At 47.0% G+C, this 27932-nt stretch overlaps 11 protein-coding genes across 11 annotated transcripts; 6 read left to right on the top strand and 5 right to left on the bottom strand.

Annotated features, from left to right (window-relative positions):
- Window positions 1-397: 397 nt before the first annotated feature.
- Window positions 398-1684, top strand: TrAtP1_002439 (uncharacterized protein). The gene has a single exon (XM_014085381.2). It carries the CDS (start codon window positions 509-511, stop codon window positions 1613-1615), a length of 1107 nt encoding a protein of 368 aa, XP_013940856.2. The 5' UTR covers window positions 398-508; the 3' UTR covers window positions 1616-1684.
- A 131-nt stretch (window positions 1685-1815) lies between these two features.
- Window positions 1816-2645, bottom strand: TrAtP1_002438 (uncharacterized protein; the record flags this gene model as incomplete). Its single annotated transcript, XM_014085111.2, has 2 exons — window positions 1816-2323; window positions 2386-2645. The coding sequence occupies 2 exons, from the start codon at window positions 2643-2645 to the stop codon at window positions 1816-1818; spliced, it is 768 nt and encodes a 255-aa protein (XP_013940586.2).
- Window positions 2646-3144: 499 nt separating this feature from the next.
- Window positions 3145-5181, bottom strand: TrAtP1_002437 (uncharacterized protein). The gene is made up of 2 exons (XM_066111470.1): window positions 3847-5181; window positions 3145-3784 (listed from the first exon to the last, which is right to left on the bottom strand). Exons 1-2 carry the CDS (start codon window positions 5023-5025, stop codon window positions 3173-3175), a joined length of 1791 nt encoding a protein of 596 aa, XP_065967545.1. The 5' UTR covers window positions 5026-5181; the 3' UTR covers window positions 3145-3172.
- Window positions 5182-5866: 685 nt separating this feature from the next.
- Window positions 5867-7060, top strand: TrAtP1_002436 (uncharacterized protein; the record flags this gene model as incomplete). Its single annotated transcript, XM_066111469.1, has 1 exon — window positions 5867-7060. The coding sequence occupies one exon, from the start codon at window positions 5867-5869 to the stop codon at window positions 7058-7060; it is 1194 nt and encodes a 397-aa protein (XP_065967544.1).
- A 4834-nt stretch (window positions 7061-11894) lies between these two features.
- On the bottom strand, window positions 11895-12886 carry TrAtP1_002435 (uncharacterized protein). Its single transcript, XM_014085386.2, has 2 exons — window positions 12552-12886; window positions 11895-12488 (listed from the first exon to the last, which is right to left on the bottom strand). Exons 1-2 carry the CDS (start codon window positions 12824-12826, stop codon window positions 12170-12172), a joined length of 594 nt encoding a protein of 197 aa, XP_013940861.2. The 5' UTR covers window positions 12827-12886; the 3' UTR covers window positions 11895-12169.
- Window positions 12887-13375: 489 nt separating this feature from the next.
- TrAtP1_002434 (uncharacterized protein) lies at window positions 13376-16873 on the top strand. The gene is made up of 2 exons (XM_014085387.2): window positions 13376-13814; window positions 13874-16873. The coding sequence occupies exons 1-2, from the start codon at window positions 13411-13413 to the stop codon at window positions 15405-15407; spliced, it is 1938 nt and encodes a 645-aa protein (XP_013940862.2). The 5' UTR covers window positions 13376-13410; the 3' UTR covers window positions 15408-16873.
- Window positions 16874-18194: 1321 nt separating this feature from the next.
- On the bottom strand, window positions 18195-20812 carry TrAtP1_002433 (uncharacterized protein). The gene is made up of 5 exons (XM_066111468.1): window positions 20533-20812; window positions 19871-20338; window positions 19415-19677; window positions 19244-19359; window positions 18195-19165 (listed from the first exon to the last, which is right to left on the bottom strand). The coding sequence occupies exons 1-5, from the start codon at window positions 20795-20797 to the stop codon at window positions 18484-18486; spliced, it is 1794 nt and encodes a 597-aa protein (XP_065967543.1). The 5' UTR covers window positions 20798-20812; the 3' UTR covers window positions 18195-18483.
- A 2570-nt stretch (window positions 20813-23382) lies between these two features.
- TrAtP1_002432 (uncharacterized protein) lies at window positions 23383-24060 on the top strand (the record flags this gene model as incomplete). The annotated part of the gene is made up of 1 exon (XM_014085389.2): window positions 23383-24060. One exon carries the CDS (start codon window positions 23383-23385, stop codon window positions 24058-24060), a length of 678 nt encoding a protein of 225 aa, XP_013940864.1.
- Window positions 24061-24184: 124 nt separating this feature from the next.
- TrAtP1_002431 (uncharacterized protein) lies at window positions 24185-24493 on the top strand (the record flags this gene model as incomplete). The annotated part of the gene is made up of 2 exons (XM_066111467.1): window positions 24185-24193; window positions 24284-24493. 2 exons carry the CDS (start codon window positions 24185-24187, stop codon window positions 24491-24493), a joined length of 219 nt encoding a protein of 72 aa, XP_065967542.1.
- A 193-nt stretch (window positions 24494-24686) lies between these two features.
- On the top strand, window positions 24687-25308 carry TrAtP1_002430 (uncharacterized protein; the record flags this gene model as incomplete). Its single annotated transcript, XM_014085390.1, has 3 exons — window positions 24687-24800; window positions 24857-24977; window positions 25028-25308. 3 exons carry the CDS (start codon window positions 24687-24689, stop codon window positions 25306-25308), a joined length of 516 nt encoding a protein of 171 aa, XP_013940865.1.
- A 152-nt stretch (window positions 25309-25460) lies between these two features.
- Window positions 25461-26982, bottom strand: TrAtP1_002429 (uncharacterized protein). The gene is made up of 3 exons (XM_014085391.2): window positions 26714-26982; window positions 26582-26632; window positions 25461-26469 (listed from the first exon to the last, which is right to left on the bottom strand). Exons 1-3 carry the CDS (start codon window positions 26748-26750, stop codon window positions 25550-25552), a joined length of 1008 nt encoding a protein of 335 aa, XP_013940866.1. The 5' UTR covers window positions 26751-26982; the 3' UTR covers window positions 25461-25549.
- Between the last annotated feature and the right edge of the window lie 950 nt (window positions 26983-27932).

Below are 27932 nucleotides of genomic sequence, written 5' to 3'. Positions count from 1 at the left end.
ATAGGAGCTTACGTCTGGTATTACTTCAGCAGCTCTCAAATTACGTGTACCTGAGCACATGCCGATTTGAGACTCGATATATCTACTTTGACAAAATTAATACGCGTATTATTCGAGGAGAAAGTTAATATGTAGATGTTGACACTATCTCGACTGTGTTGGGTGGGGAATGCCAAGACAAACTCTTTCCAAATCGGTACAGGTAGTGCGAAGGCCGAATGACTAAGGAGAGAATGGTTTGGCAGAGGAAGAGTCTTTGTAATCACAACTGAGACTATTCAGTGGATGATGTTGATGCAAGGAGTTACAAGCTGATCAAGTAGATACAAGTAGAGTATAAATATGGTTTAAGAAACTCTGTAGAAGAAAATAGTTATCAAGTCTTCAAGGGCCTCTAGAAAGACAGTTGAGAGTCACCAGCTAATAGTACCTACCTACACGTCTATCCCATTGTTTACTCTCCATTACTCTCCAGTTGCCCAATTGATCCAATTCTCAACATTTCAAAATGGCCCTGCCTGCTTCAATGAAAGCGCTGATCCTCAAAAGCCCTGGAAATGGCGCCATCGAGAACACTCCCGTACCGCAAGCCCTACCCGGCAGCGTCATCGTTCAAGTCTTGCACGTCCTTGTCTACCCGGTAACGCCAGACGTATTTCATGGCACGACTGCGAATCCCAACATGACTTTGCCTTATCCGCTGGTTTTTGGCAGCCCTGCTATTGGCCGTGTTGCCGCTATTGGACCCGACACCACTGCCTTCAAGCCGGGACAGCTCGTGCTAGTCGACAGCAACTTGCGGGCTCGTGACGATCCCAATGTCTCGGCCGTCTGGGGCGCCTTTGACGGTTTCGATGAGACAACTAAACGCTTTGTCAAGGAGACTTGGCGAGATGGTGCTTGGGCTGAATATGTCCGCGCGCCATTGGAGAACACCTGGGCACTGAACGAAGACAAACTCATTGGAAAGCTGGGACTCAAGACTGAGGATCTTCTGCACCTGGGTCTTCTGCCCGTCTTGTACAGCGGACTGCGCAAGATTGACGTCAAGGCTGGTGAGACAGTGCTGATTGCGCCAGCGACTGGAGTTTTCAGCGGCAGCTGTGTTGCCATGGCTCGGGCAATGGGCGCGAATGTCATTGCCGGTGGCCGCAGTGAAGAGAGTCTAAACGCCCTGAAAGCTCGTTTCCCTGGGATCCAAACAGTCAAGTTGACTGGAGAGCCCAGCGACGTGGCTGCCATCCAATCTTTCGGCCAAATCGATGCCTTTGTGGACGTGGGACCTAGTGCTTCTACCTCTGCGACTTATCTTAACACGGCTATGCTTTCTGTTCGCAAAGGTGGTCGGATATGCCTTCTTGGAGCCCGTGGAGATGCCGCCCTGCCAATACCATATCTCGCAATGATGTTCAACGACATTACAATCCGGGGCTCGTGCATGTTTGAGGCAGAACATGTTCGTGGGCTAATTCGGATGGCTGAGGCGGGCATTTTGAAGCTCAATGGAGAGGGTGGCTTTGAAGTGTTGGCGTCGTATCCGTTTGAGAAGTATGCGGAGGCGCTGGAGCGAGGCCGAGAAATCTCTGCTGGACAAATTGTTGTTGTAAATATCTGACTGAAAGCAAGTTGAACCGATCTGAGACATGGAGATTACTGGCATAAGAACCACAAAATTAAATTAAACGGATCAATGCACCACAATGACAAACTGTCCCTCTCGAGTAACAAAGAATCATGTTCATAAACAAAGTGGATGCTGTCCTCAGACACTAATAATACAAAACACACAAATTCTCACTCTAAGACCCCCTTGCTCTAATTCTCAAGACCAGTTATCCGGGTTATCGTAGAGTTCTTAATGACCCTTAGACCGCTATTCATCGTTACAACATCGGCATCTGCTCGCAACTGTGTCTCGTACTTTCCCAACGCCATTCCAACCAAGAACCGCCCCATTGGCTCTGTTGGACAGTGTAGCCACTTTGCAGCCACTTCAATGGGTTTCCGGAGCAGCATTTTGCTGTTGCCAATTAAAAAGCCTTGTTGCTGCAGATAGGGTTGAATCGCGGCATGGCCCTTTCCATCAACGAATCCAGGCCCCACAGCCTCCGCCAAGAGCCCAGGATTGGCAGAGCGCATCTCTGAAAGCGCAATTTCTGTCTCGCCTTTGGTACGGCCGTATAGATTGCTAAATGTGCCAGGCGTCTGGGTTGAGCCTTGGCCTGACACGAATATGAAACGGAACGGATCCTCGTTGGGCGCAAGCTTGGAGAATGCCTCTGCGCCTGCAAGAGTGAAGTCTTTTGTAATTTTTATAAACTCCCTGGGACACGTGTAGAGTCAGTTTCCATATCTCTCTCAGTGACTTAAAGGTAAGTCACATACTCTTTCGATACCTTGGTCTGGCTAACTCCAAGAGCCCATACAGCGCCGCTAGCACCCTGTAGTTTGCTGAGAACTTCTGACTCGTAATGAAGGAAATCTTTGTGAATAATGACATTGACTCTGGGATCTTTCGCGTTGTCGGCCATTGGAACGGGTCGACGGCTTAAAATGGATATTTTGGTGACTTCAGCTGTCTTGAGCATGGCGTCAAGAACGCTTGAGCCAATGAGCCCGGTGGCGCCAGTGAGGATGAGGTGCATCGTTAGAGGTTTGTTTTTGCAGATTTTATTATAAAAAATGGTTTAAAAGGCTTATAGAGTCGTAAAACAATAGCGGGCACGAGGTTAAAATGCCAAGTTGTACTTTCTCCACGGTAGCTGGTCACACAAGTATCCGGATCGAGAAGAAAGCGACTAGCAATTGCGAGCGTGTCTACGAATACAGAAAATGTTTGAAACGACTTATTGAATGCAATTGAACACCGAGATACATATCTATACAAATTCTGTTCGAGGTTTATCACATTCAACGCCGCAAGACTAAGGGAGTGGCTGACTGTTTATTTCCTGATTTGGAAACGCGAGACTCCGCCGACCTCCGAATCTAGTTTCTACGCGCCGTGTATGCTGATTAGTTATTTGTTGTATGATAACCAGAAGAGGCATTGGTCTGTCAGCCATGTTTAGAGAGAGTGGTTACTATCGCGAGAGAAAATGCATCGATTAATATTCTATCGTAGCTATGTGTGTCTATAAATTTCCATGTGATAATATTAACGCCAAAACCTCTATTGCTGGTAGTCAAGTGTATTCTGGATTCCCACCGCCGTTATGCGCGAATGCTGATCTTCATCTAGCATTAGGAACGTCGCATACTCAATGGGGCTTTTTTTATCTAGGCCATCTCTGGTGGTATAGATAAGTTGAAGCCAGACCATCATATCTGATTTGTCTGCGCTGGACGCTTTTCTGATTCCACGTATATTCCAACTCTTCATCATATGCTCAGGGTAGTGTATCTTTTTTAGAACATACAGCATTATGATGCCGAAAGCCCATACATCACCCGCCGGAGAGCGGTTTGCACTATGCATAAACTCTGGTGGAATGTACCATGGCGATCCGCTAAATTCAACTTCATTTGATCGTGAAGCTATTCCAAAGTCAAAGAGCACAGCACCTCGACCGGGAGAGTAGGCGACATTGCTCGGCTTAATATCGTTATGGGCAATGCCCTTAGATTCCAGGTATTTGAGCGCTGAAGAAAGAGTTCTGAGTATCTTGGAAGCGTCAGATGGTCTAAACGGTGAATCGAAGCCTTGAGCCAGAGAAGGAGGGAGAAGCTCGAGATGCAGTGCGAGAAAACGACCGTCAAAGGCCTTGAGAGAAACAATGTTTGGCTATAGCATACGATTACCAAATAGTCTCACAGATGATATAAGAGCAATCAACAAAAACCTACGTGTTCCAATTTCTCAAGGAAACCCTTTTCTCGTTTCCAGAACTTCGAGTCAGAGAGTAACTGGCTCCAAGGTTGCTCAGACTTATGCTGAATGACCTTCACAGCCAGGATTTCCGAGACTAATAAAGAGTGTCGACCAGAGAAAACACTCGCAACACCCTTTGCAGATAGTTTTCTGAATCGGTCTAGTTGATATGTAGAAAATTCTCGTCGAAAGCTCGTCTTAGGGAGCGGGATTTGGATATTAGCGAATTGCCCATCTTGTAAGTCAAGGAGAGGATTATTCTTGGCACCAGCGAGTTCTTTGGCGCTTATAGAGTTGGCAGAATGAGTCGTGAATTCTGCCGCTGAACTGGCGCCCAACGCTTGTTGCCCAGTCAAACTCCCGTTTTCGCTTTGGTAGATGGAAATTGTATGTCGCCTCTCACATAGTAAGAAATTGACAATACAATCGTCAACGGCGTCATCCGATTGAGTGGCCGCAATTCCCCAGAGCCCAGGTTGAATGGCATATGGTAAATTAGATTTGACAAGCTGATAAGAATAAGAATATGATTGCTCAAAGTGAACGAGGTACAGAAACCCTTTTGTTCGGTTGATCAAAACACAGGTGTCACTCCCAGGATGGTAAACAACTTGACACTTGATGCAGGTGAATTTTGAGTGCCGAGGCGGAGTTTTGAAATCTATCTCCAAGGTGTAATCAACGTCTTCGGGTCTTTGAGCAACACAGAACGTATCAGTTCCATCAGCTGACCGTTGAGCATTAACAATACTTGAGCTTTTCGCTATACTTTTCCCGTCGGATTGGCGAGAATGTATAGCTACCCGAATTTCTGGATCGGAGAGAGAGAGCTTCTGCAGATGCGTGGCTATGTCTTGAAATTGCTGTCGAGCATGATTTCTTCTTTCCATTGCCTGTATTTGCTCCATAATATCTGAAGGAGGCACTGCAGTGCTAGGCATTGTCGATGCTCCATAACAAGATGCGACGGCCTCATCTCTAGTGCGGATCATAGCGCTGGAGGCGGGGCTTGATAGGCGTGAAGAGTCCATAAAATGCTGGGTCAATGTGTTTCTTTCAGGACCCGTTGCATTTAGCTCGGATGTAGTGCACGAGTTTACCGGCATCTGGGTGGTGGAAAAGAGCTCTGGCATGTCCTCGTCTGAGTAAGACATGTTTGCTAGTATTGAAATAGGGGTATATCGAGCAATAGGCCAGGGACTACGAACACGTACAGTACGGTGCAGAAACTCCCTGCAGCAGCCTATCCTATATATATTCTAACCAGCCATAACCGCGTGGATCAAGCACCTCCATTGAACAAAGCCCATGGTTGAACAAGGATTTTGACTTGCTGTACAGATGCGAACCCCTTTGATAGGAGGGTCCCGAGGCTTATATGCAAGTGGTTATCAAAATAGTCTATGGAGCTGCAATAGTGGCACCATTTGCGCCCTACATATCTGCATGTCGCCCCAATATCTGCGTGTTCAGCGTAATCATCGTGACCGCCAGTTGGGGTTATGCACACAATTGCGAAACAAGCACGTCGTGTATCAGAGTAGTATACTAGCTATGTAATGCGCATAATCTTGGAGGGATGTGCCAGTCATTTCCCCAGTTCATTCTTCTCCTCAAGGTAGCCGGGAATGGCACGCATAAGAAATGATTGGCTACGGCAAAACTCATGCATGTGAAGGATCCTACAAGTATAATGGTGTGAGACAAAAATTGTGCTACAGTAAGACACCCATCGCAGCTTACTAAGGCTGTGATAATGCCTGCATCATGCATGCTAGTTCCTACACCAAGTACATCATGAGCCGAGGCGCATTTGATCTCTCATCTGTCCTCTTTGCTGTTCATCCATCATGTCGCCGTTATTACGGGAACACTCTTGAGAGCCATCGCCATCGCGACCCCTGACCCTGAGCATGCAAAGGTCGTCCAACAAGTACGTGAACACCGACAACACACCACAACTGCGAACGAACGGCGAGAACACACACATCCACAATGCCTGCCTTTGAATCCTCCGACTTGGCTGCTGGAAAGAGGGTAATATGGGAGAGCAGTGTTAAGAACTTGTCGCATGCCTATATAAACATCTTTGGCGACTACTGGGAGCGTTTTAATACTATGCGCGTCCCAATTCTTGGCGAAGACCGGTTCCTCGAGATTGCGCTGGAGCTGGAACATGTTGCCAAAGATCAAGAAGATCTGGAAAGGCTTCTCGAAGAGAGAAAGGAAGAGTGGGAGAAAGAAGCGAAACAATGGCTCGGTGGTATTGCAAGGAAGTCTTGGACTGGCGGCAAAAGCTTCCAGTGCGAGGATGCCAGCGATACTGCATATAGAGCTAGTATGACTGGTAGTTTACAGCATTTCCTCGAGCTTCTGAATGGAGTTGTCCATGGCTGGGCGCCTGACGAAGTGCAAGATGAAACAACAAATGATACTGACATAGCCAACCCCAATTCCAATGCCCAAAATACAACGGCCGAGACTGATGAGTCCGAAATGGCGCTGCTTAATATGCTCAGCCATGAAGATTACATGCGAAGAAAACTTGCTTCTAAGAACCCCGTGTATGAACCCACATACGATGGCAATGTTCACAAAGCTCCTTTTTTTAAAAGCGACCAGGTACTGCTGATTAGGCAGCGCTTCGGGAAATCAAAAGGAAAGAGAGTTCATGGTGAAGATGAAGAGACGCAACCATCGGAAATCCCCACAGATGCAAATGCTAGCAATCTGAATAATCCGTCTCGTCCAAGGAAAAGACCAAGATTTGATGACGAATCCTCCATAACCATAACAGAGGATCTATCCCAGAATGCTTCCAGCAGTGCAATTGACCATGTCGCAGATAAAAGCCCAGCGAGAAAGAGATACAGGCCGGAAGATGATGATGACGCGATTAATGACGGAGAGCGGAAACGTCAAAGGAGGGCATCATCTTCTGAACACCCTGTCTCTGTACCACAAGAAGCTGATGAAAGCAATGTCAGAAAGACGCCTCGACGGAATCCCACCAAGGGCAAACGACAGAAGCGTTCGATTGTACAGGCCCCAGCATCCTCAGAGCCCTCCACATCTTTATCAACAGCCACAGATATTGTGATGAACCCCCCCCCGAAGTCTTTGCGGCGCCCACTCCACGAACTAATCCCTCAACTCCCAACAAGGTTACAAGGCAACGGCAAAGTGTAACTAAGAAGGAATCTACAGCTAGCAAGAAAACTAATCGTGTGCAAAAAAGCACTCAGCGGAGTTCTACCTCGCACAACTTGAACTCGTCACCTCTTTCTTCAAGTTCTAGGGGTACAAGGGCTTCTTCAAGAAGGAAAACCTCATCTTCGCTTTGGGAGCTCGATTCTTCAGGCAAGCCATCGCAGCAATAAGTCTTCTTTTCTCTCTCAAGCATGTAGGAAATGCTACTCTCAACAGCTCTACATATCTACGAACATGGTCGTTATCCTGGCAGGGCTGGGTGCAGCGGCGTAGTTCAATCACTCAGCGTCTGGAGACTTTGAGAGCATGGTCGTTATCCTGGCAGGGCCGGGTGCAGCGGCGTAGTTCAAAAGATCCGGCGACTAGAGTGGCTCTTGAAGGCATGGTCGTTATCCTGGCAGGGCTGGGTGCAGCGGCGTAGTCTGAAAGAAAGATATTGTGAGTTTGCTGTTGAACTGGCTGATGCCTCCTACCTTATGCGAGAGCAAAGTCAAGCTGCCAGCTGCGAAGGGAATATGCCGGGCTCGAGCGGTATCACTGAAGAACTGCGATAACAACTGTTTATATAATATTATGGATAACTTGGCTTGTCTTGATATCTTTGATGAAATGAATGTTTGGACGAGAATTATGGAGCAGTGAAGATGGTTGAGCTGAAGTTTACGGGAGTTGTCATGGATCATACAATTTGTTTACAACTGCTTTTATTATACCCATGGCGTAACAGGATAACCACTATTTAAAACATTCAATCTCCCAGGAACTATTTCAGGGACCTATTGTGTATTTGCTTCTTTTCATCAGCCTGCCTGTGTCAAGTCGACTTGTTCTTCCTCTCCCTCGAGCCTTGGAGTGCGTGTTTTCTCAGTTTCATCCACCACTCGATCTCCCTGAAGAGTTGAAGAGAAAATTTCGCAATGCCTTGTATGAACGATCGGCGCGCATCACATTTCTTGTGGCCTCTTTCTCGTAATTTGCCGCTTTAGCACTTAATTGTGGTGTGGTGCTAAGGTGATGTTGATAACAGCGCGAATTCTGGCTGCTGAGGTGGGCATGACATCTGTGACAGCCTTGACTGGCAGAAAGTCCGGGATCATTCTAAAGTCATATGGTGGTCTGGATCACTTTGAACGGTACTCATCTCGTAATCCATCTCTTCGCTTTTGGCGACATCGTTTGTTTCCTCATTGTCATTATTCACTGGCGGCACCGATTGGAGTGCAAGAGATAGGAGATGGTTAGCAATGTGCTCATGCAAGCTTCCCTTGAAATCTTGCTCCTCGATCCCGCAGAAGGGACATGATTCGAATATTGGGCCAGGCAACAGCAAACATGTATCTGCCCACGCATCAATTAGGCTGTCAGGTACGGCCTTTCTGCGATGCAACTTCATATGAGAAATGAAAGCATCTTTTGTGTCAAAAATTTCCTTGTGAGTTTTAGATTCACATATCCAGCGCAAAGCATGTTCACGTGTGTGCTCGAGCCAGTCATTGCTGTGCCTGTATGTCTCATGGGGACAATCACAATCACAATTCTCCGTTAGGCAAACGTATGGATGTAAGTCGGCCTCAACATGGGCTCTGTGCTCTTTGTTAATAGACGGCTTTGGATATCCGAAGAAAAAAACATATCTAACCTCCATATCTTATCATACTTTATTTTTTCAGTAGGTAGCAGAACTGAACAGAACGGACACATCACTTCAGTAGCCGTGGGAGAATGTGAAGGCGGTGGAGGAAAGGGAAGATCGTCATGGCACTCCAGTGCCATATTCTTCAACTGGAGCTCGATCGGTAGAGTTGCAGGCATTTGAACGCTCTTTACAGCGAAAGGAGAATCGATTCTCGCCCTGGACTCGGACCCAGAAGAAGACATCGAGTTTAGAGGTGTTATCAACCCTAGCTGTGGCATGATAGCTGTGTGCTCGATCCGCATATTATTCGGTGGCCAGGTAGTCGGCTGAGTGGTAGTCTGAGCTGTTCAACTGTTAGTCTCCATCATTTATTGCAAGTATTTGGACAGTTGGAGACAAATGGGTACTGAATCGGCTTGGCTGATGAGCGTTCACCCGCTGCCAGATAAGAAGCCAGTAAGATAGAAAACACATACTCATGCTTTTGGGGTTTCTGGAGTTAAATACCCTCTTATATATGATCCGGTGTCGTCTTAGTGCCATAGACTTGGCAAGTCGTAATCGTATAATATCAGATAGACCGGGAAACTGAGATTGTATGTTCGCAGCAAAGTGTTTTGTCAAAGACTCCTCTATATCATTACCATTTTCGATTTTTAGAATAGAAGGCACCAAATATTCGACGTCATCTGCTTTCTCACTTTCTGTACAAATCACTTGGATTAGACTATGGAGTAAATCTATATCATCCGCTATAGACTCTACTTCGCTTGTATAAGCCGTAGATGCTTGTCCGTCGGAATCCGAAAGCAAAGGATTGTTGACTATCTTATCTAAACCTAAAATTCTTCTCATTAGCTGGAGTCAATTGCTCTACAGGAGCTACGTCTCATGAAGGATATAAATAACTGTTGTTAATATTTGACAAAGCCTTCGCCTCTTGGCTTGACAACTCAGTATTCAAGGAAAAAAGACAAAGCAAGTTACCGTTACAGAAGAGGATATACTTACATTGTTTAATGCGCGCGTTTATTTCTTCCAATTGCGCGACAACTAGCCTCTGAATGTTAGGCGCGCGGCGGAGACGATAATCCATAGAAGCTCGCCCGCTCGCAAAGATACTCAGTTTGAACGTCCAGCTTGCAAACGCGTGGCTATTCGCAAGAAATGGCTTTCTTTGGGGATCTAACACGTCCATCGCACTGAGGCATAAATCGAAAGAGTTGAGGCATGTTTGTGCTCTTTCAGAGATGACGGGTTGTCGTAATTTTGCTTCCATATCGACCACTCCTTCGGCGCGGAATTGTTGAAAATAGCATATAACAACGACTAGAGCAATTAGACGTATAAATATCAGTGAGGTGGTTGATAGAAAGATATTCGGGTTAATTAAATGGGGGTTTTGCTGAATTTCTGAGTTTTGTATCTTGCACAGATTGACGATCTGGCTTCGGCATCCTACAGCGTTGCTTATATACTTGCCTATAGCCCTTTTGGGCACTGATACATGCGTGAAAGATCTTTTCCTTTGTCTCATCTTTCTCCTTTATTCGTTGTTCCTGTACAACATTGATCTATCGACACATTAACAATGAAAGTGTAGGTGCCTTTCACAGCAAGAATGTATCAAGCTGTTCAATCCAGAGCACTCGAAATAACTCAACCAAAATAATGACTCATAGCAGCAACTCTGAACCGGAGCTTCTCATCGATCTCTTTTTACTGGCCTATGAACAATCAAGGCGTTCACGGATCGTCTTGATGTGGATGAAACAGATCTCGATTCCGGGAGCCTTCATCTGAGACTGAATAGATGTTGCACCCTAATACGTTCTCAATCGGCCTTAATAATGCCTTTCACGACGATGAAAGAGCCTTATCTTGGAGAGGCATTATCAGGCGTTTCTCGTTTTGCTGAACGGATGAAGGGTCGGATTTTTGTTAATTGACGCTTGGATACGTGTAACTCGTTGAGTGCCAGGTTGGGTTGCCCTGCCATTTACTCTGTTACCTATTCTTTGTTTGATGAGAAATTAATGAATCAATTCCACATACCAATACTTATAGAGGCTTTTGCGCAACGTAATCTCTTGTACAGGGTGTCTTTTCGTCTAATTACCATGGCCTGGGCGGGTCTCAGCCTTATGGCCTCAGAGAATCCTGGGAAATGATGTTCTATGTTCGAAGCAAAGCAATACTTCAAAGGCTCCTCTAAGATTTTTCCTTCTTCATCTTTGATCTGCACCAAAGTCGCCTCTTTACCGTCGTTCGCCTTTCTACTTGCTTTGCGAATCGTATTAGACAGCTCGTAAAGCAAAGATATCTCACTGGCTTCCCGGTTGTCGGCAGACACATGACGTTTTCGATCGTTGTGGCATGGCACATACGTCGCAGGCTTGCTGCTAGATTTTGCACCTGATGCAGAACTCTATGTAGCAAAGATTTGTGATCTCAAGCCAGATAACCCTGCCACGGTTGCTAGAGTGAGTTGGACCTTCTATGAACAAGTAGTTCTCCATTGCTGACTTAATGCTAGGCTATTGACTACGCAGTGAATGAATGGAAAGTTGACATGATATCAATGTCCTTTGGGTTTCCATCATGTGAAGTTGACGGATACGAGTTTCTTGAGCACTCAATAAAGCACGCCATCAATCAAAACGTCCTCCTCTTTGCAGCAGCGTCAAATAATGGGGCAAATACGAAGAGAGCATATCCCGCAAGACACCCAGATGTTATTTGTATACATTCAACCAATGCCAACGGTGCTCCGTCCGAATTTAACCCACAACCTCTTCAAGGCGATAACTTCGCCACAATAGGAGAATCAGTTGAGTCTGCTTGGCCTGTCCATCTTTGTGACAAAGAGAAGAACAAGCTCTGTGTTGCAAGCAAGTCGGGTGCTTCGTTTGCAACGCCCATTGCAAGCGGGATTGCTGCCGTGTTGTTACAATATGCGAGAGCAAAGCTTCTTACCAAAGAAGCCGAGCAACTGAAACAGAGTCAATTCATGAAGGCTGTCTTAAGAGCAGTCTCTATAAGAAGCCAAGATTACGATTATATTGCGCCTAGTCTACACCCTGATAACCCTTTTGGTAAGGGTGAGGCTTCCCTACGGAGTAGAATCCGGGACCCAATGAAAGATGTCTAGACCATGACCCAATACAACAATGTTATGCACAAACTAATAGTTCCATGTATTATTATGTCAAATAGACCTGCTTGCCGCTCCTTCTGGCAGTGCGATAATAATTCTCTCATCGCCATCTATAATCTCCTCTTTTAAAAATCCCTCTTCCACTGGATCCGCTTCTTCTACCTTTGCAATTTCCAGCGCAATATTCACCACGGTTTTTTCTTCTCTTTCGAACATTGCGCCCTTGGTATAATCTTGTTCTAGTATTGAACTCTTCTTAACCCATATCTTGCTCACCCTGTATGCGAAAATGAAGTCAATGATCTTCCCAGCTCATTTTGTCCTTTGCTGCTTTCTTTGTAAATACTTCAGGCGTAGCAGAGGGCAAGACTACTTCGCCGCCTGGTATTGCTACCTCAATGCCAGCCGTCTTGGCCGAAGCGGATTGTTTATTTGTCTTGACGGCGGCGCCCGTCACTGTCTTAAGGCCAGTGATAATATAGATAGGTTTTCGGTAGCGGCACTTTTCGAGATAGCACTGTACGGCAGAGTTGGCGAGACATTTTTCAAGCCAAGGTTGGGTAGGGACGAAGAATGTTGTTTTGAGACGCTCGAATGTAAAAGCTTCTTCGTTGCTGTAGTGCCAACTTAGTAAGATGGAGAAATGGTTATGCCATTCAAATAGAGAGTGTTCTTACGCAGTGTCCCAACTTATGGCTATATCGATACCCATGCCAGTGAATCTTATAAAGCGTGTGAAGATGGAAAACTTTCCGGCTTTTAGCTTTTCTCTGGAGAATTCCACTTGACTCTTTTCTGACGTGATTATCTCGCTAGCATTCGGTAGTGGAGCGGTGTATAATGATCGTTCAGGCCTTTTCACCGACATGAGAACATTGCCAAGCTGAAGAGGACCGTTTGGAGGAAAATCCCAGGTGGGAGCGAAATAGTAGTAAGGAGTTGTGTTTGCCATGGAGATGAGAATATTTGGAAGAGGATGCTCGATGCGGGGTATGAGAGGTGAGTCAATTATAGCTAATCAGATTTGTTGTGATGGGCTGAGCAATAGCTGGCTGTGTCATTCGCAAGGCTGTATACACGTCTTCCCAACTGCGGACGGCAAGGCAGATTTGATGGCTGATTGCGCCGGCATTATGTTTTAGATATTTTCGCTAGACTCATTCTATCTTATAATATATGCTTTTTTCTTTTTAAAGACATTTCGCTATCGAGCTACAAACTCGGCTTAGAGATAAGCTACCCTGATGATCTATATGACTTGCGGAGAGCATTAAAAATTGTCTTGTTGCAGCAACGAAGCCATACAATTCGCCAAAGGATTATGTACATATACACATGTATACATATACACTAATGCATTATTTCAGAGTCCAGCCAATCCCACGGTGACACGCATCCATTTAGGCTGCATTACAGGAGCCTAACGGTGGTGGCATTTAGAAAGCCTCGTTTCTATAAGAGGGCCCCAAAAAGCATTATCTTGTTTCCAAAGTGCTTGGTAATACCTACCTACGCGAGTACGAATTCTTGCGCAACATGTCTGGCGCCGAGGTTTTAGGCGTTATAGCCGCCTCTGAACAACTTGTTGAAGTCGCTTTCAAACTTGCAAAATTTGTCAAAGCTGTGGTTGACCAGATTCAAGATGCTCCAGACCGAATACGACAGGAGGCTGGGCGAATTGAGAGCCTCGCCTCTCTCGCAGCACGGATAAAAACTACAATGTCGCTACAGACAGAAGACGTTAAGAACATCTTGATTCGGTGTGAGAGCTACATGCGAGAGTTGCAAACACTTTTGGAAAAGATTTCGTTCAAACATGACGATACATTGAGGAAGAAGGCTTGGAAGGCTATATGCGGCTTACAAGAAGAAGAAGATATTATGAAGCTCTTTGCCGTGCTGCATCAAGAGTACAGCACGCTTGATACTCATATTAACCTGTATGTGAGGAAAGGGGAGAGCTAGATGATCAGAAAGCTAATCGAATCGATATCAATAGTCGCACCAATGCAGTAGCCGAAGATATACTGGCCAAATTGACCAATCTTGACACACAAGAGCAGCCCTCTTATGTCAGCAAAAAATGTCTTCAGGCTCTTTTCATTACAGATCCCGCAATAGACTGCGCCAAGCTTATCACATCCAAGGGAGAGATTGTAAGCGGCACATGCGACTGGATTACTCAAAAGGAAGAATTTGTCAAGTGGATAACCACCGACGGCGGGCTGCTTTGGATATCAGGCGGCCCCGGCTTAGGCAAAACGATGCTATCCATTTACCTGACGGAATATCTCTCAAGCTATTTCATGCCTCTTGAGAATGGGAAACGCCACCTTTCAACTTTCTTCTTCTGCGATGCCAAAGACAATACCCGGAATGGTTCTGTTGCTATTGTTCGGGGATTGCTCTTTCAACTCCTGCAGCAAAGAAGGGATCTTATCAAGCACCTCCTTCCAACTTACGAAGTCCAAAAAGAACAAATTTTCCAGCAGAATTCGTTTGAAACCATCTGGAGCATTCTTCTTAGAATGATGAATGACGTTGGGGACTCGCAAGTGTCTTGTGTCCTCGACGGACTGGACGAATGCGAGCCCGCATCACTGCAAGAATTGCTAAACAAACTCAAAAATATCACAAGTAGCACTCCAAGGCTGAAAATAATAGTTTTGAGTCGAGAATATCCAAGATGCCTCGAAGTCTCACTAGGCCAGTTCTTGAGAATTCGTCTTGATCCAGACGCAAAGGCCGAGGTCAGCGACGGACTGGATTTGTACATCTCAGCACGCGTTGCAGAGATATCAAAAAGCAGGAAGTATCCGGATCAGTTGACAAATCATGTCAAAAAGATTCTAAGGGACAAGTCTGCGGGCACATATCTATGGATTAGTTTTGTTGTTCAAGACCTTCACAACGTGGAGGTGTCCGAAGTGGAAGAGAGCTTAGACCAGCTCCCACGGGGATTGTATCCGCTCTATGAAAGAATTCTCAATCAGGTCGGCCAAGATCATCGAGGTCTAACTCTGGATATTCTTCGGTGGTGCACGTTTGCGGTTGAGCCACTCACACTCAGTGAACTTGCTTCCGCTCTAGACATCACACCCACCGACTTACTAGATCGAGAAACGGTTTTACGAGGAAAATTAGCATTCTGTGGCCACTTTCTCAGCATATCGAATGACATTATAAGCCTAGTCCATCAAAGCGCTTACGACTTTCTGACAAGAAAAATTCCAAACCATGGGGAAATACCTTGGTTTTCACTATCTAGCGTTGAAGTGGAGCAGTCGAAGTTGGCATCTGCTTGCATTGCCTACTTTCATGACGTGTATCTCGAAGATGAAGACATTTTTGGAAAACTGTATAGAAATAAAACACGGCGCCAGTATCCATTTTTTTATTACGCAGCACGCCAGTGGCACAACCATTTTAACCATTCCAGTCAACATGGTATCAGGATACTGGAAGAATACTCACAGTTCTTTTTCAACTCTCCAGTCTGGGAGAAATGGGCCCACCGTGTGTGTGCTCGATGAAAGCGATGTAATATCTGTGGCGGCGGAGCTTGGTTTGACCGTTCTCATGCAGCGAATCCTAAAAGACAAGGGGCACCGGCTATACTGGAGATATTTGTTCGCCAGGAGAGACAGAGAAAAGGCTCTGCGCACTGCCTCCTGGCATGGGCACCTCTCTATTGTCAAATTACTCACAGAAAATGGAGTGCACGTTGACGGTGAAGGCGGCGAAACAACATTAAGAGTCGCTTCGCGGCATGGCCATCGAAGAATAGTCGAATATATATTGGCCAGCGGTGCAAACATCAACCGCAGAAGGGGGGGAATTATCACCTTTGATGAACGCCATCTCAATGCAAGATTCTGAGGTGGTGAATTTGTTCCTTGAATGGAACACTCACGGCAGCATAAGGCTTCGCCACATATGGTCGTTGCTAGGGAAAATCACAACTCGAGAACATACTTTAGACGCGAATTACCGAGACTGGGATGGAAACGCAGCTCTTCACCTGGCAGTGCAACAAGGCAGCATTGAAACAACCCAGCTACTTTTGAAACACCTTAACATTAACGCAAAACAGATGAATGTATGGGGTCTTAGCCCATTGCATTCAGCGTTATTACATGGCCAAGCGGATGTTGTTCGATATTTAGTAAAGAGTTGGAATATGCTCCTCCCCCAACCCGATGAGAACTGGGGGTGCGGTGCAATACATTTTGCAACCTATGGTTACAAAGAGCCCTACACTCTATTTCAGGACCAGACTGAGATACTGCAGCTAATCATTGAGGAGCTCGGAATGGATCCGCAGTTTCGAACAGCCAAAGCAAACCGCCCTGATGATAAGTGGCATTTGCATCATACTGATGATGATGATGAACATCATGATTTTCATGATAAGCCATCTGATTCCCTCTCCTCTTTGAGGCATCGATTCTTCTATCGTAGAATCGGCCACATGACATTGATTGAGCAGCATGGTTCCTGTTATGAGACGGCATTATCTCTATGTGTACAAAGGGACAACGAAACAGCCATCAACTACTTTTTTGGTAGCTGTGATATCGACCCAAATGCATCTTGTAGAGGCTGTGACAGTGCAACTGCTTTACATGTCGCTGCGCAAAACTTGCGGGTCGATATTGTTCGCCTCCTGCTCTCCAAATGGAAGGTTAATGTCAATTGTAGGGATCGTTTTATGCGAACACCACTTCATTTGGTGGTAAGCGCGATGCTATCTTCTAGACATATCACTACATGGGGAAGAGATATCATCAAAGAGCTTGTAGCAGCTGGTGCGCAACGTACTGCAATGGATATTCACGGCCACACTCCTCGAGGTGTTTTTGAGGCGCGAGGAGATACCGATCAGGTAAGAGAAGAAATGTTCAAGCGCATGAAATTGGAGAAATTGTTGAGATGAAAATAAATTACTGGTGAAAAGTGTCGTATCTTCAGCCATGTATGGGGTTATAGAGTAAATAATATACGTGTAGGAAAGGTAGACCTAATTTGGTATCGTGAAATGCGGTAAATCTACAGCACACGACTGATGTAAATGCGAGCAGAAGCGTCGTATCTGCATTGCGGATTTCAATGCCTTCTGATGTATGTGCCATGTTTCTAGCCATTTTAATTGAATGGGTTTGCATAATTTCGTGGCAGAGGGCATAGTAGATACTTCAGCTAACGTACGCATTATAGACTCCCAAGTTGATAGCAATACTCACAAACTTACAAATATTGCTAGTAGATACTCGCATAAGAATATCTTTTGTCGTACGCACACTACTTCTTGAGGCCCGTTTGAGGTCATACTCAAACATGTATGAGTATATTACAACCGCAGAGAAAGGCCTACCCATGACTATTTCACTGTTGAACTTGTGTACGCTTAAAGCATCGCTTTTTATACAGAAGATCGCTTACAGTATAACGGAATAACAAGATAGAATAGTACTCGTTGCAGATCGGGTAATATTTGACTTTCACGCCGTTCCTTACCTATACAGTCTTATCTCTTTGCTTCTAGAGTATCGCACAAGACACAGTATTGATAGATTCGCAGTCTGGCATTGTCCTGCAGACATAAGCAAATCGATCTATAATTGTATTCCATGCATTCACTGTAAGCTCTTGCTAATCCACCCCGGAAAAGCTGCCTCATCCGAGACAATTGTCCAATCCATAGACATGCAGAGATGCTTGAACAATGCCATTTCTCCACAGAAAAATTCGAGTCGAGATGCCCGCTACCACTGTATGCCCATCCGCCGAATAATTCGAAATCGTCAGCAATAGCGAGAGACAAGCTTACTGCACCGCCTGCTGGCGACGAACATGGAGAGTCACCAAATGCTTTCGCCTACCGCGACTCTCATACCATATGGGGTCCTACCCTGGGACGATAGCTGGAGCCTCATTTCATTCATTCGTTATGGATCACGAGTGAGTAACGTCATCTGGGCCATCACACAACCAGAAGTTATTTGGTCACGGACATATCGGAATCCCGACCGAAGCGAGGGCGGCAGAGCTCTGTAGAGAAGATCAAAAGAGCGGAGAGACCTTCGGGTCCGATCTTTGGCCATGCCTCTAGAGATCAACGATTTTGATCGAGATGAACAGTATCATTGTTGAGGCGTGTCTTTTCTTTATTCCGTGTTGATTGTGTTAGGACAGGAAGCCTTGCTGGATAGGCGTCTCTCTTTCGTACGACGTATTGCAGTTATACCAAGTCGCAGGAAACCTTCAACATACGTATCGCGTTTATCGAAATGGTGGGCGGATATCAAGAGTAAAGAGACGGGAACAGAGTATATAGTACAATCAATCTGTGTTATCAGCGATAGATGTAAAATACAAATTTTGAACGAAAAGACCCCAAAGTGAGAATGCAGTACAAGCGCTATGCTCCAAAAATGTCAAATCATGTTTGCACCAATCATTAGCCTGGACGCACTGTTAAGAGATGGACAAATACTCCAAACCGAAAACAAAAACAAACAAAAAAAGCCAAAAATGCGCATTCTTTTCAAGGTATCAGAGATTCACCAGTAAAACTTACCGTCCTCTCGCCTTCTCCAATACTGCAGCTTAATCTTGAGCTTGCATAGCGACCTTCAACTTATCAAAGTACGGGCCGCACCAATATTCCAGCCACAAGACATCCTTCACATTTTGTTTCAGCTGATCCACGTCGTGAATCTCATACTTCTTGCACATGCTCTTTATGGTTTGCAGGAACCAGGCGTCTTTGTAAGTTTCCGATCCAGCAGCGTATCCGATGAATAACATCCACATGACTCGCTTCTTTTGCTCCTGATTAGAAACCCACCACTGCAGGGGCTCGGTATTGAAAGTCTCTTGCAGGCGATCTATCAACATCATCATCATCTTGGATCTGACGGGAAGCTCTCGTATTGCGAGGTAGAGATAGACGTTTAGCGCGACGCAGAATGGAATCATCTTTCCGCAGCTGGTACCGCGTTCATGGTTGTTCGTCTGCAGACAATGCAGCTTGTATTCGATGTCATAAATTCTGTTGTTTATTTCCTTGTTGTTTTGGGTGATTAAGCGGTAATTGTCCTTTTCTGCAGACACGTCGCGGAGTGACTGGACGACCAAGAGAACTGGAAGTTCGTCGTTGAGAATGGTTTCTAGAGGTGAGTTCGCAGGGTCAGAGTCGGGCGTAAACGGTATTTCTTCGGCCTTGGGGGAGGAATCTCTGGAAAATTGTGGCGTGCAGTTGAAGACTGTCGAGTTGCAGAAATCGGCCCTGTGGGGTTGAGTTAGTGAAGTTGCCCTCGTATGGTGGCAGCAACGGTGCATGATGGAGAAGAAGAGGTGTACTGACCACAGAACTACTCCGCGGTGTATGCCCTTGATACTTTCTATGCCCCCGCGCTTCTGAATCATGTCTTTGAGGCCCTGCATGTGGATGTAGGAAATGTCAAACATGCCGGCAAGATTCTGAATAACGTTAGTATTTATACGTGATGCATGGATGCGCATGAGAAAGATATACCTCCTTGGTGGAGATCATGGCGACAGCAGCAATTGTCGAGTCTTCAATCTTGCCGCTCCGAATCTGGTTGTTGATGAGGCGGAAAGCCTCTGAGGAATGATACAGGCAGCCCAGATCATCTTCGAAGCCGCGACGGAGGACATAGTCGAGGGCGACCAGATACAGGATGGCGTGGAAAAGGGCGCAGTTTTCCCTGGCATCGAAGAGGGTGTAGCCGCCGCCGACGTTGAGCTCTAGGAACTCTTTGATGTAACTTTGCTTATCTGGGATGTGATGGTCAAGTTAGAAGAGATAAGGCAAGACAAGATAAGACACGCATTGTAAACACGATTGATATGATAGGGCAATGCATATGATGACACCAAGTAGAGACAAGATGACGTAACGAGAGGGGACTGAAACAGGAGATGGAAATATGGATGGAACCCCAGAGAGGGCCGGTTTGGCGAGACTTACAGTACCAGATGAGCTTCATGGCCTCGGGCTTCATGTCGACCTTGAACGAGTCAAAGGGGTCCAGCGTCGCGCCCAGCATGGTCGGCGGGATCTTCTCCAAGAGGCCGTCATTCAAGTAGAAGCGAATGTCCAGCAGCGGCCCTCGGTCTCTCGCCACACGCCCCTTTTGCACGCGGGCGACCTGGAGCTGGTTCGCCTTCTTTGCGCGGCTCTTGTCCTTCTTTGCGCCCTTTGCCTTTGCCGAGTTGGGCGGCGAGTTGAGGCGGAAGCGGCCCTTGTACTGCGACGGGTCCATGGGCAAGTCGCTGGCGGCGGCCTCTGAGCTGTCGGGGTTGCGCTGCTTCCAGAAGTAGTCCCTCATGGCCTGGGTGCGCACGACTTTGGAGACATCCTTGCGGTTCTTTTGCTTGGTGGACGTGACGGTGACGAACTGCAGCGGCTTGGCGACGGAGGCACGTTTTGGCGGTGCTTTTGGGTCATGGCGATGAGTTAGTTGGTGAACGAAGAGATGGATAGAGGCATGTGTTGAAGATTCGTTGAAAAGAGGACAAGAGGTTAGAGGCGGAAGCCAACAGCGTATGATATTCACATGACTGGGTGCCAGAAGAGAGAGAGATCCCAAGAGAACCAACAAGCCAGAAAAAAGTATCAAATCAATTCACCTTTGTCTCGTGATAGAGCCCGATCCTCCTGTCCCTGAAACGCGCTGATGCCGCTCGACTTTATACGCAGCGCCATTCTTTCTCTTTGTGATTTTGAGTGTGTCGCGCAGAATCGTATATCTAAACGTAAGAAGAAGAAGAAGAAGAAGAGGAAGAAGAAAAAGAAGGAAAAGACAGATTCCTTGTCTGAGAAGAAAAAGCTGCGTCTGTCGGTGAACCAGCGTCGTGGGATTGAAGGAGCTGCGTGGAACGGCATCGGCTTCATCACGAGCTGGATCGGATGACTAATGCGCGCTTACAGGGTGCGGCGGGTTAGTGGCGCGGTACAGTCCGCGCAAGCTCCATAGCGATGGGTACCTGCACCGCTAACGGGAAGCCCAACAAGCGGCACGGCGGGCGATACCTGAAGCGCAAGTAGCGGCTACAGGGCTCTGCCACAGCGCGCTGCACCTGAAGAGCACTAACAGGCGAGAGCTAGGCTTCATCAGGCACCATAAATCGCTTCCTCGCAACCACCAGGCCAATCAAGCACCACCGCACTGCCGATAGTACGTGCATATCTCCGCTGGCAGTCGACAAGCTCCTTCGGCGTTTATTCGCCGCCCCGTATACAGTACCTGCAGAGGCCACTGCAGCCTTGTACCTCATTCAGCGCTGGGACGGTGCCCCGGATTACGATGCGCTGTTGGGTGGAGTTTCAGCGCTCAAGATGCCGAGAGACCCTGCCAGCCCTGTTTGTGGCTCCGGTGCGTTTCTGTAGACGTAGATGTCTGTCGAGGATTGATGAATCTCTGTTCGGGGTAGCATGCATTATGCCATCAATCTTATTGTCATCCAAGCTTGTCAGGAGCATGTACTATCCGCCGCAAGGATACCTTCAGCTGTTGTACCCTTGCATGCTGCCTGAAGCCAAGAACAGCGGTAATGCTGGGGTTCAGGGTTCTTCAGTGGGGGACACCTCAACGCCTGTACCTCGGTGGTAGGTACCCGTCAACGGCCTATACTCCGCCCTGCCCTCACTGCATCGCCCTAAGCAAATCCTACGCAATCCTGTCAATATGTGAACAATGCCTTGCTTGTGCTTATGCTTGATAAGACTTAATGCAATCTATTTTGTTTCCCTTCTTTAAGCGAGCGATATGTGCTTCACAAAATAAAGTCGAGCTGTCAGACAATGCTGGCTCCAGCTTACCGGGGGTCCAGTCCCGAGCGCCGGGATGTGGTGATGTAGGAATCTCACCCTGCATACGCAGTCTTTTAATCCTATTTTTCATGCTCCATGTATTTCTTTTACTTACCCTTGTAATGTAACTGTCGCCGGTGGGAGATGATGTTGAGCAATCCCTTGAACCAATCGCTTGAGTCGTCATCATAGCGAGTACATATGACTACTGGACGCCGACATGGCTTAATTTAGCATATTCATGCTAATAACATGAAGCAACTTGTAAATCTCATCTAGTGGCCTTTGCAGCCTATAGGTTTTGATAACTTCAAGTTGTAGCCGAGTCTTGTAATAAGTACATGGATGCAGGCATGTGCCGACCGTTGTAAGCACCGTATTACTGATTGCATAGACACATGTGATCCGCCGCTGGCTCCATTCTTTCCAGTTGCATGAATTTGGATGACCTCAGATGCAGGCAGTTTCCGCCGTCACCCGCTATTTTCCCGCAGCAGTAATATTCACAACAATCAGCAAGCCCTTTCGGCCGAATATCGACGGCGAATAGCCTTGTCGGCGTCTCTTTACGATGTTGCTGTTGGTCTTGGGTCTCACACCACTAGCTGTTAGTGCGCGCTACTCTGCCTGCAAAACACATTCGATGACAATGATTGGAAGGTCTTGGTTATGCTTAGACCAGAATTGTGGACCTGTTTTGTTCTCGATAGGCCTTGGAAATATGCATTGAAGAAGCTACTATAAGTCGTGACCAAAGGAAGCTGGGGTGTAGCCGAATATCAGTACAATTCAACCCTTGGCATCTTTCATCCTATCTCATTGTATCCTCGCCAAGTCACCATTAATCACAGTCACCTTGAACCTTGACAAGCGAAGCGGACCGAGCTCAACTCCGCCCATGCAGCCGAGAGAGGGATCTACAAGGTACTCGAAGGGAAAATAGATGCGGCGGTCTTAACTAAAAATAGCTAAAGGACAGAGGGCATGATGGAGTTGAAATGAAAAGGTCAAGTATGTGCATGCTGTAGGTAGTCCTCAATACTAAGGGCGGGGCGTGTAAGACAAGCTTCATGTTCGATCGCTCCACGTCGCTGCCACCTCATCGCCAAAGAGTGCTGATCTCACTACATAAGCCCACAAAGTCCGCAAAGCAATGGCAAATGATATCAATTGTTGATCTTTTGCCAATTGGCTTTGCAATTAAATGCGCTATTCGCTGTAGAGAGTTTTATGAAAATAAAATTGTAAAAATACAGATTGACAATGTCGCTACTTCCAAAAGCACGTTCTCTACGATAGCATCAAGAAGGCAGCAGTTGAAGAAGAGCAACATAAAGGCCAAATTGTCGGCTTTTCCATCGCCAGCCTTCAACTTCTCTGACCAAAGCCCCGCCAAAAGTCAGACCACTGGCCTCAATCTTCGGGGCTTCAGTGGGATGCAGGCAGCAATGGACACTGTAAGAGGCGCTATAGAGGTCCTACTGTGCTGCTCAAAGCCAGCTGGCGGGAGCTAAAACTGCGAAGGATCGGGTTTAGCCCTTCTGGGAAACTCGAGGATCTACGCATCCTAGCAAGAAAATATGAGAGATATTCACAACTCATAATTGAGCATCGGAAGACTCGCATGCAAAAAGTGTCACCATAAGATTCTTGAAGGATATCACAAAATGGCAACCTCTAAGCCGAAATGGGCCACGGTCAAGACAACCTTGCCTGCGCGCCCGCTGCCACTCAACGCCACTCGATCGCCAATCACGACAGACCGCTTACTGATCCGGCCTCTTGTTCCAGAAGATGCCCGCAGCCTGCATATCTTGCGGACCCAGCCCGAGGTCATGGCCAACAGTCCCCAAGGCAGGCCCGACAAGGACCTGCAAGAGACGCGGCAGCGACTCAGCCCGTTTCTGCCTCCCAACGACGAGAAGACGTTCAACTGTGCCATCTGCCTCAAGGAAACGGGAGAGATGATTGGCATTGGCGGCTGCCACCAGCTCGTCTCCATGTTTGGCTGGCCCGCCATCGGATACATGATCCGGACCGAGTTTTGGGGCCAGGGCGTCGCCACCGAATTCGTCAAGGCATGGCTGGAGTCGTGGTGCAAGTTGCCCCGCGCAGAGGCAGAGCTTGAAGTCGACCGGCGGACTCTTTTGCCTGAAGAGGGCGAGGAATCGTCGCCGGAGCAGGTGACTGCGTTTACGCTCTTGGACAATATCGGTAGCCAGAGGGTGCTTGAGAAGGCTGGCTTTGAGCGGTTTCTGGCTTGGGAGGAGGCTGATTTGAGGAATCCGGAGGTGCAGGTGACGCTGATTGGATATCGGCATGTGCTGGACCATTTACGGAATTGAGTGTTCATCACAAGTTCAATCTTGTATTGGGCTTTGTCTAGCCTGTTTTGGCCCTATCTCATACTCTTTGAATCCTATACCCATATGAAACATTGTATTCCAAAGTCCAACAGCTGTCTTGAAAATGAACAAAGTCAGTCTGCCAGTCTGCCTCGCGTTTGCTGCGGGGTCAAGCAGTAATTTCCTTCTGTTGGGCTGAAGATATGGAGACTGACTGCGCTAGGCTGTTACACTCGTTGAACTGTCTCCGTACCTAAGCAGAACAGCCTTTGTGCATCAACGAGCCTTTGTCAGGCATCTCTCACATGGCTCCCACGATGGCCATATCTCAAAACTAAACGGCGGTCTAGGCTCTTGCAAGATAAAAGATTCAGCATGTCTCGCCGTCATTAACCCGCTATACCGGCGCGAGCTGCCTCTCTCCGTTTGTTGAGCCGCACAGCCACAAGCCGTTCCAGCGCCAGGCTCCAGGGCGTTTTCACCGCGGCAAACAAAGAACACCATCACGAGCCACAGTCTGTGCTCCCTCAGCAAAGCCTCTTTGTACGACTCGACTATATGAAGAGGCCGCTGCATCTTGGCCTCATAGAAAATTCATCACATCGTGTCTGCGATTGGCGCCCGAAATGGAGACGCTCAGGCGGATTTTCTACTACCTCACCAATCTCGAATGGACGGAGCGGAAACAGCACGTCTGCATATTCTGCGACCGCAAGAATTTCGCCAAGATAGTTTACGAGGTGTGTTTTATGGCATTGATTTGGCTGCGAGGGTGCGTGCTAACAGTTTCTTCCAGGATGAAAAACTCATCGTCATCAGCAATCGACGCCTGGCAGGGCAGATACACTGGCTCATTCTGCCCAAGGAGCACGCCGTGAGAGATATTGAGAATCTCGACTCTTCACATCTACAACTCTGTAAGTATCATTATTGCAACACTTTCCATGACGTTTGCTGATGGAAACAGTGCAATCCATGGATGAAGTGAAACGCCGCCTGGTTCAGGAGCACTGTCCCGATATACCCCCATCTTGGATACACTCTGGCTACCATCGAGGTCGACGGCCACTGATAGGCAGCATCTACTATCCCGACATTGTTTCGATTCACCATTTGCATCTCCACGTCATAGTGAAACCCAAGCGAATGCTTCTCTGGTTCAAGTACCCGCCTTGGCTGCGTCTCATGTGGAAGTCGGACGACAGAGTGCTTCGCGAGGTTGAGATGCTATCGTCAAAGCAGATATAGCACGAAAAAGCTAAAATTGAGTGTTTTGTAACCCGATCGAATGTCTGAATGAGAATTCACGGATAGACTTTGTCTTAGAGTAGCCTTCAGAGGACTTTTTTAATAATTCCCATAGAATAAACGCTTGCTAAATAAATGCTTCCAACGCATCCAAAATATATAATTCGCTTTGCTTAAATGCTCTAACTCCTTTCCTTGTTAATGTTTGTATGCATCATGACAATCATGCTCAAAGACCCAGCTACTGGTGTGACCTGGCCTTTTCTCCCAGCGCGTGCCGAACGTTAAACACCGCCAATATCAACATGATAATTGCTCCAATGACCAGCGTAATCAACGGAGCCAGAATGGAAAACAGCGTGAATCCATATGAAACGCGGTTGAACATTGCGCTTGTGTTCAATTGTGTCGTGGCCAGTCCCACTTGCATTGCCGTCAACACCACGGTGATGTAGATGATGGCCGTCAGCACCCATTTAAAGTTTCTCTCAAAGTAAGTCGAGTACTGATGATAGCCGTACTCGTATCCTCGGATCATTGTCTTGAAGTTTGATGCGTTGCTAAACCTGTAGATGAGATTCAGCCGTTTGAGACGTAGTTCGCCGTAAATGTATCTCTGGTTGATGCTGCTCGGATCTCCTTGGATGCGCGAAACCACAGCTGCAGAAAATGGAGCCCAATGTTCCCACTTGATGTCTTCCGATATTAGACCTTTTGCATGTGCAATCCGCAGATCGCTTTTGCTGCTTATGAGCCAAGTGTAAGAATAGAGGAACCCTCTCGCACTCCGATAGAGGTCCTCATCCTTGCACAGTGTGTTGATCCAGGTCGCATAGCTGAGCAAGTAGTCAGGCAGTGGTTTCAAGGTCACGACGTTGTCGCGCCAAACGATGTGAAGATCCGCGCTCTCAGTGATGATGATTTCACGCCCGACTCTGACTTGGTTGTGTAATGCTCGAGAAGCTGATGGCAGTCCGGCTAACCAGAGATGCTTGTGGATTTTGTTCAAGCGCGTAACATCAAGATCGCATACCATGTAGCCCTTGACTGAGGAAGCGACATCATTGTTGATGCTTATGACATTCCTTTTGTGGTGGTATGTACCGGGAAGCACGAGGTCTTCTTCTCTCAAGATTTTCTCTTCCTCGGCAAATGGAGGTTCTAAGGTGAGACTTGAGGTCAGCAAATTGTAAAGTTATAGGGCACCAATGAAGCGCGTTACTACTACGCATTTGATGCAGAGATACCCATGGTAAAAAAAGGTTGCACTTACCAAGCCCCTTTGAACTGTCAATCTCTATAACAGAATCTTCGTTTTCTTCTACTACATTTCTCTCGATTAGCATTTGCTCGACGTGATGGCCTCACAAGCATGGTCGGCAGCCGTGTCTTGGCAGGCACCTACGTATTGTTCTAACCGCCATTTCATGGCGTTTTCCCATGACGGCCGTGAAAATAAATGACCGACATGTACTGCAAAGGCCAGTCCAAAGCGATATGAAGCAGCAGCCTGGCGATGCTGCCTACCCGCAAATAATTCACATACGCTACCACGGAAATGGCCCTGAAGACTTTCTGAGATCCAAGACGGACCTTGGCAGCCTTATAGGCCAACTAGGGCATGTACTCCATAGTCATCCAAGGATTTGGTTAGGCTGCCTTGTGGCAAGAATATCGTAACCCCGCAGCCATTGTGGCAGGGCATTCCCAGTCTCCATCCACGAATCAGAATTTAGACGCCGCTGGTATCAAATCACGTAGCAGTATCGCAATGGATCGCTCTCTGTGTCATGTTTCCATATGGGCGCTGGATTGGTCCCATTGTTCTCGCCAAAGCCACAACTGTATATGCAAACAAACGTGGCATGCAAGCAGTGGTAGGATCACAAGCGAATTATATACCTGATACCACATGGATCTGCAGGTTACCGGCATGTCTCACTGCAATCAATTCGTGATTAGTTTAGATGGGGAGGTCAAGCGCCGGTATACTGTAGCAAGACCAGCTATTGTAATACGAATTTGCGAAAGCGTCGAAACGAGAAAAGCCATATACATCTTGATCCAACTGAGGTTTCGCTAAATAGCCTATTCTCAGCGGAGCTTAATGAACCTACTGGTTGAGGGAATATTGATCAATCTTGGTTTAATGATTGAACAAACAACTTGGTTGCGATGAGTGAATTGCTCCGCAGAACTGACATTTTTGCCTCGCGAATTGAGCATTACTGGGACCACGTATTTTCGTAGTCATTGACCAATGACTGAGCCCTTCGGTGAGGCTTACCGCCCAAAATCACTGATCCCTGTTTCAGCTCCTATCAAACTCACTAATAGAGAACAACTGTTGAGCTGTCATCCTCCTGGCGATCCGATTGGCAAATACGCTCACAGGGACTGGAAAACCTAGATAGTACTGTTGCTGCTACAAGTAGTATCAAGTAGTCTTTGCATATGCTCTCCCAAGACTCGGCATTGGTTAGGCATCCCCGCATATGATACGTCGACTATAGGGTGGGATGGACGTCTCAGCTCAGACCTGTGCAGCTGAATGGCAAGGTTCACACTCTGGCTTTGTGGAGTTTATCAAATAAGGCGATTCATTGATGGGTATAATCCCGGCA

This window comes from Trichoderma atroviride, chromosome 1 (assembly GCF_020647795.1).
Source record: "Trichoderma atroviride chromosome 1, complete sequence".
NCBI lineage: Eukaryota > Fungi > Ascomycota > Sordariomycetes > Hypocreales > Hypocreaceae > Trichoderma > Trichoderma atroviride.
Note: the sequence above shows the minus strand (reverse complement) of the source record. Positions and strands in the feature narration are given on the sequence as shown.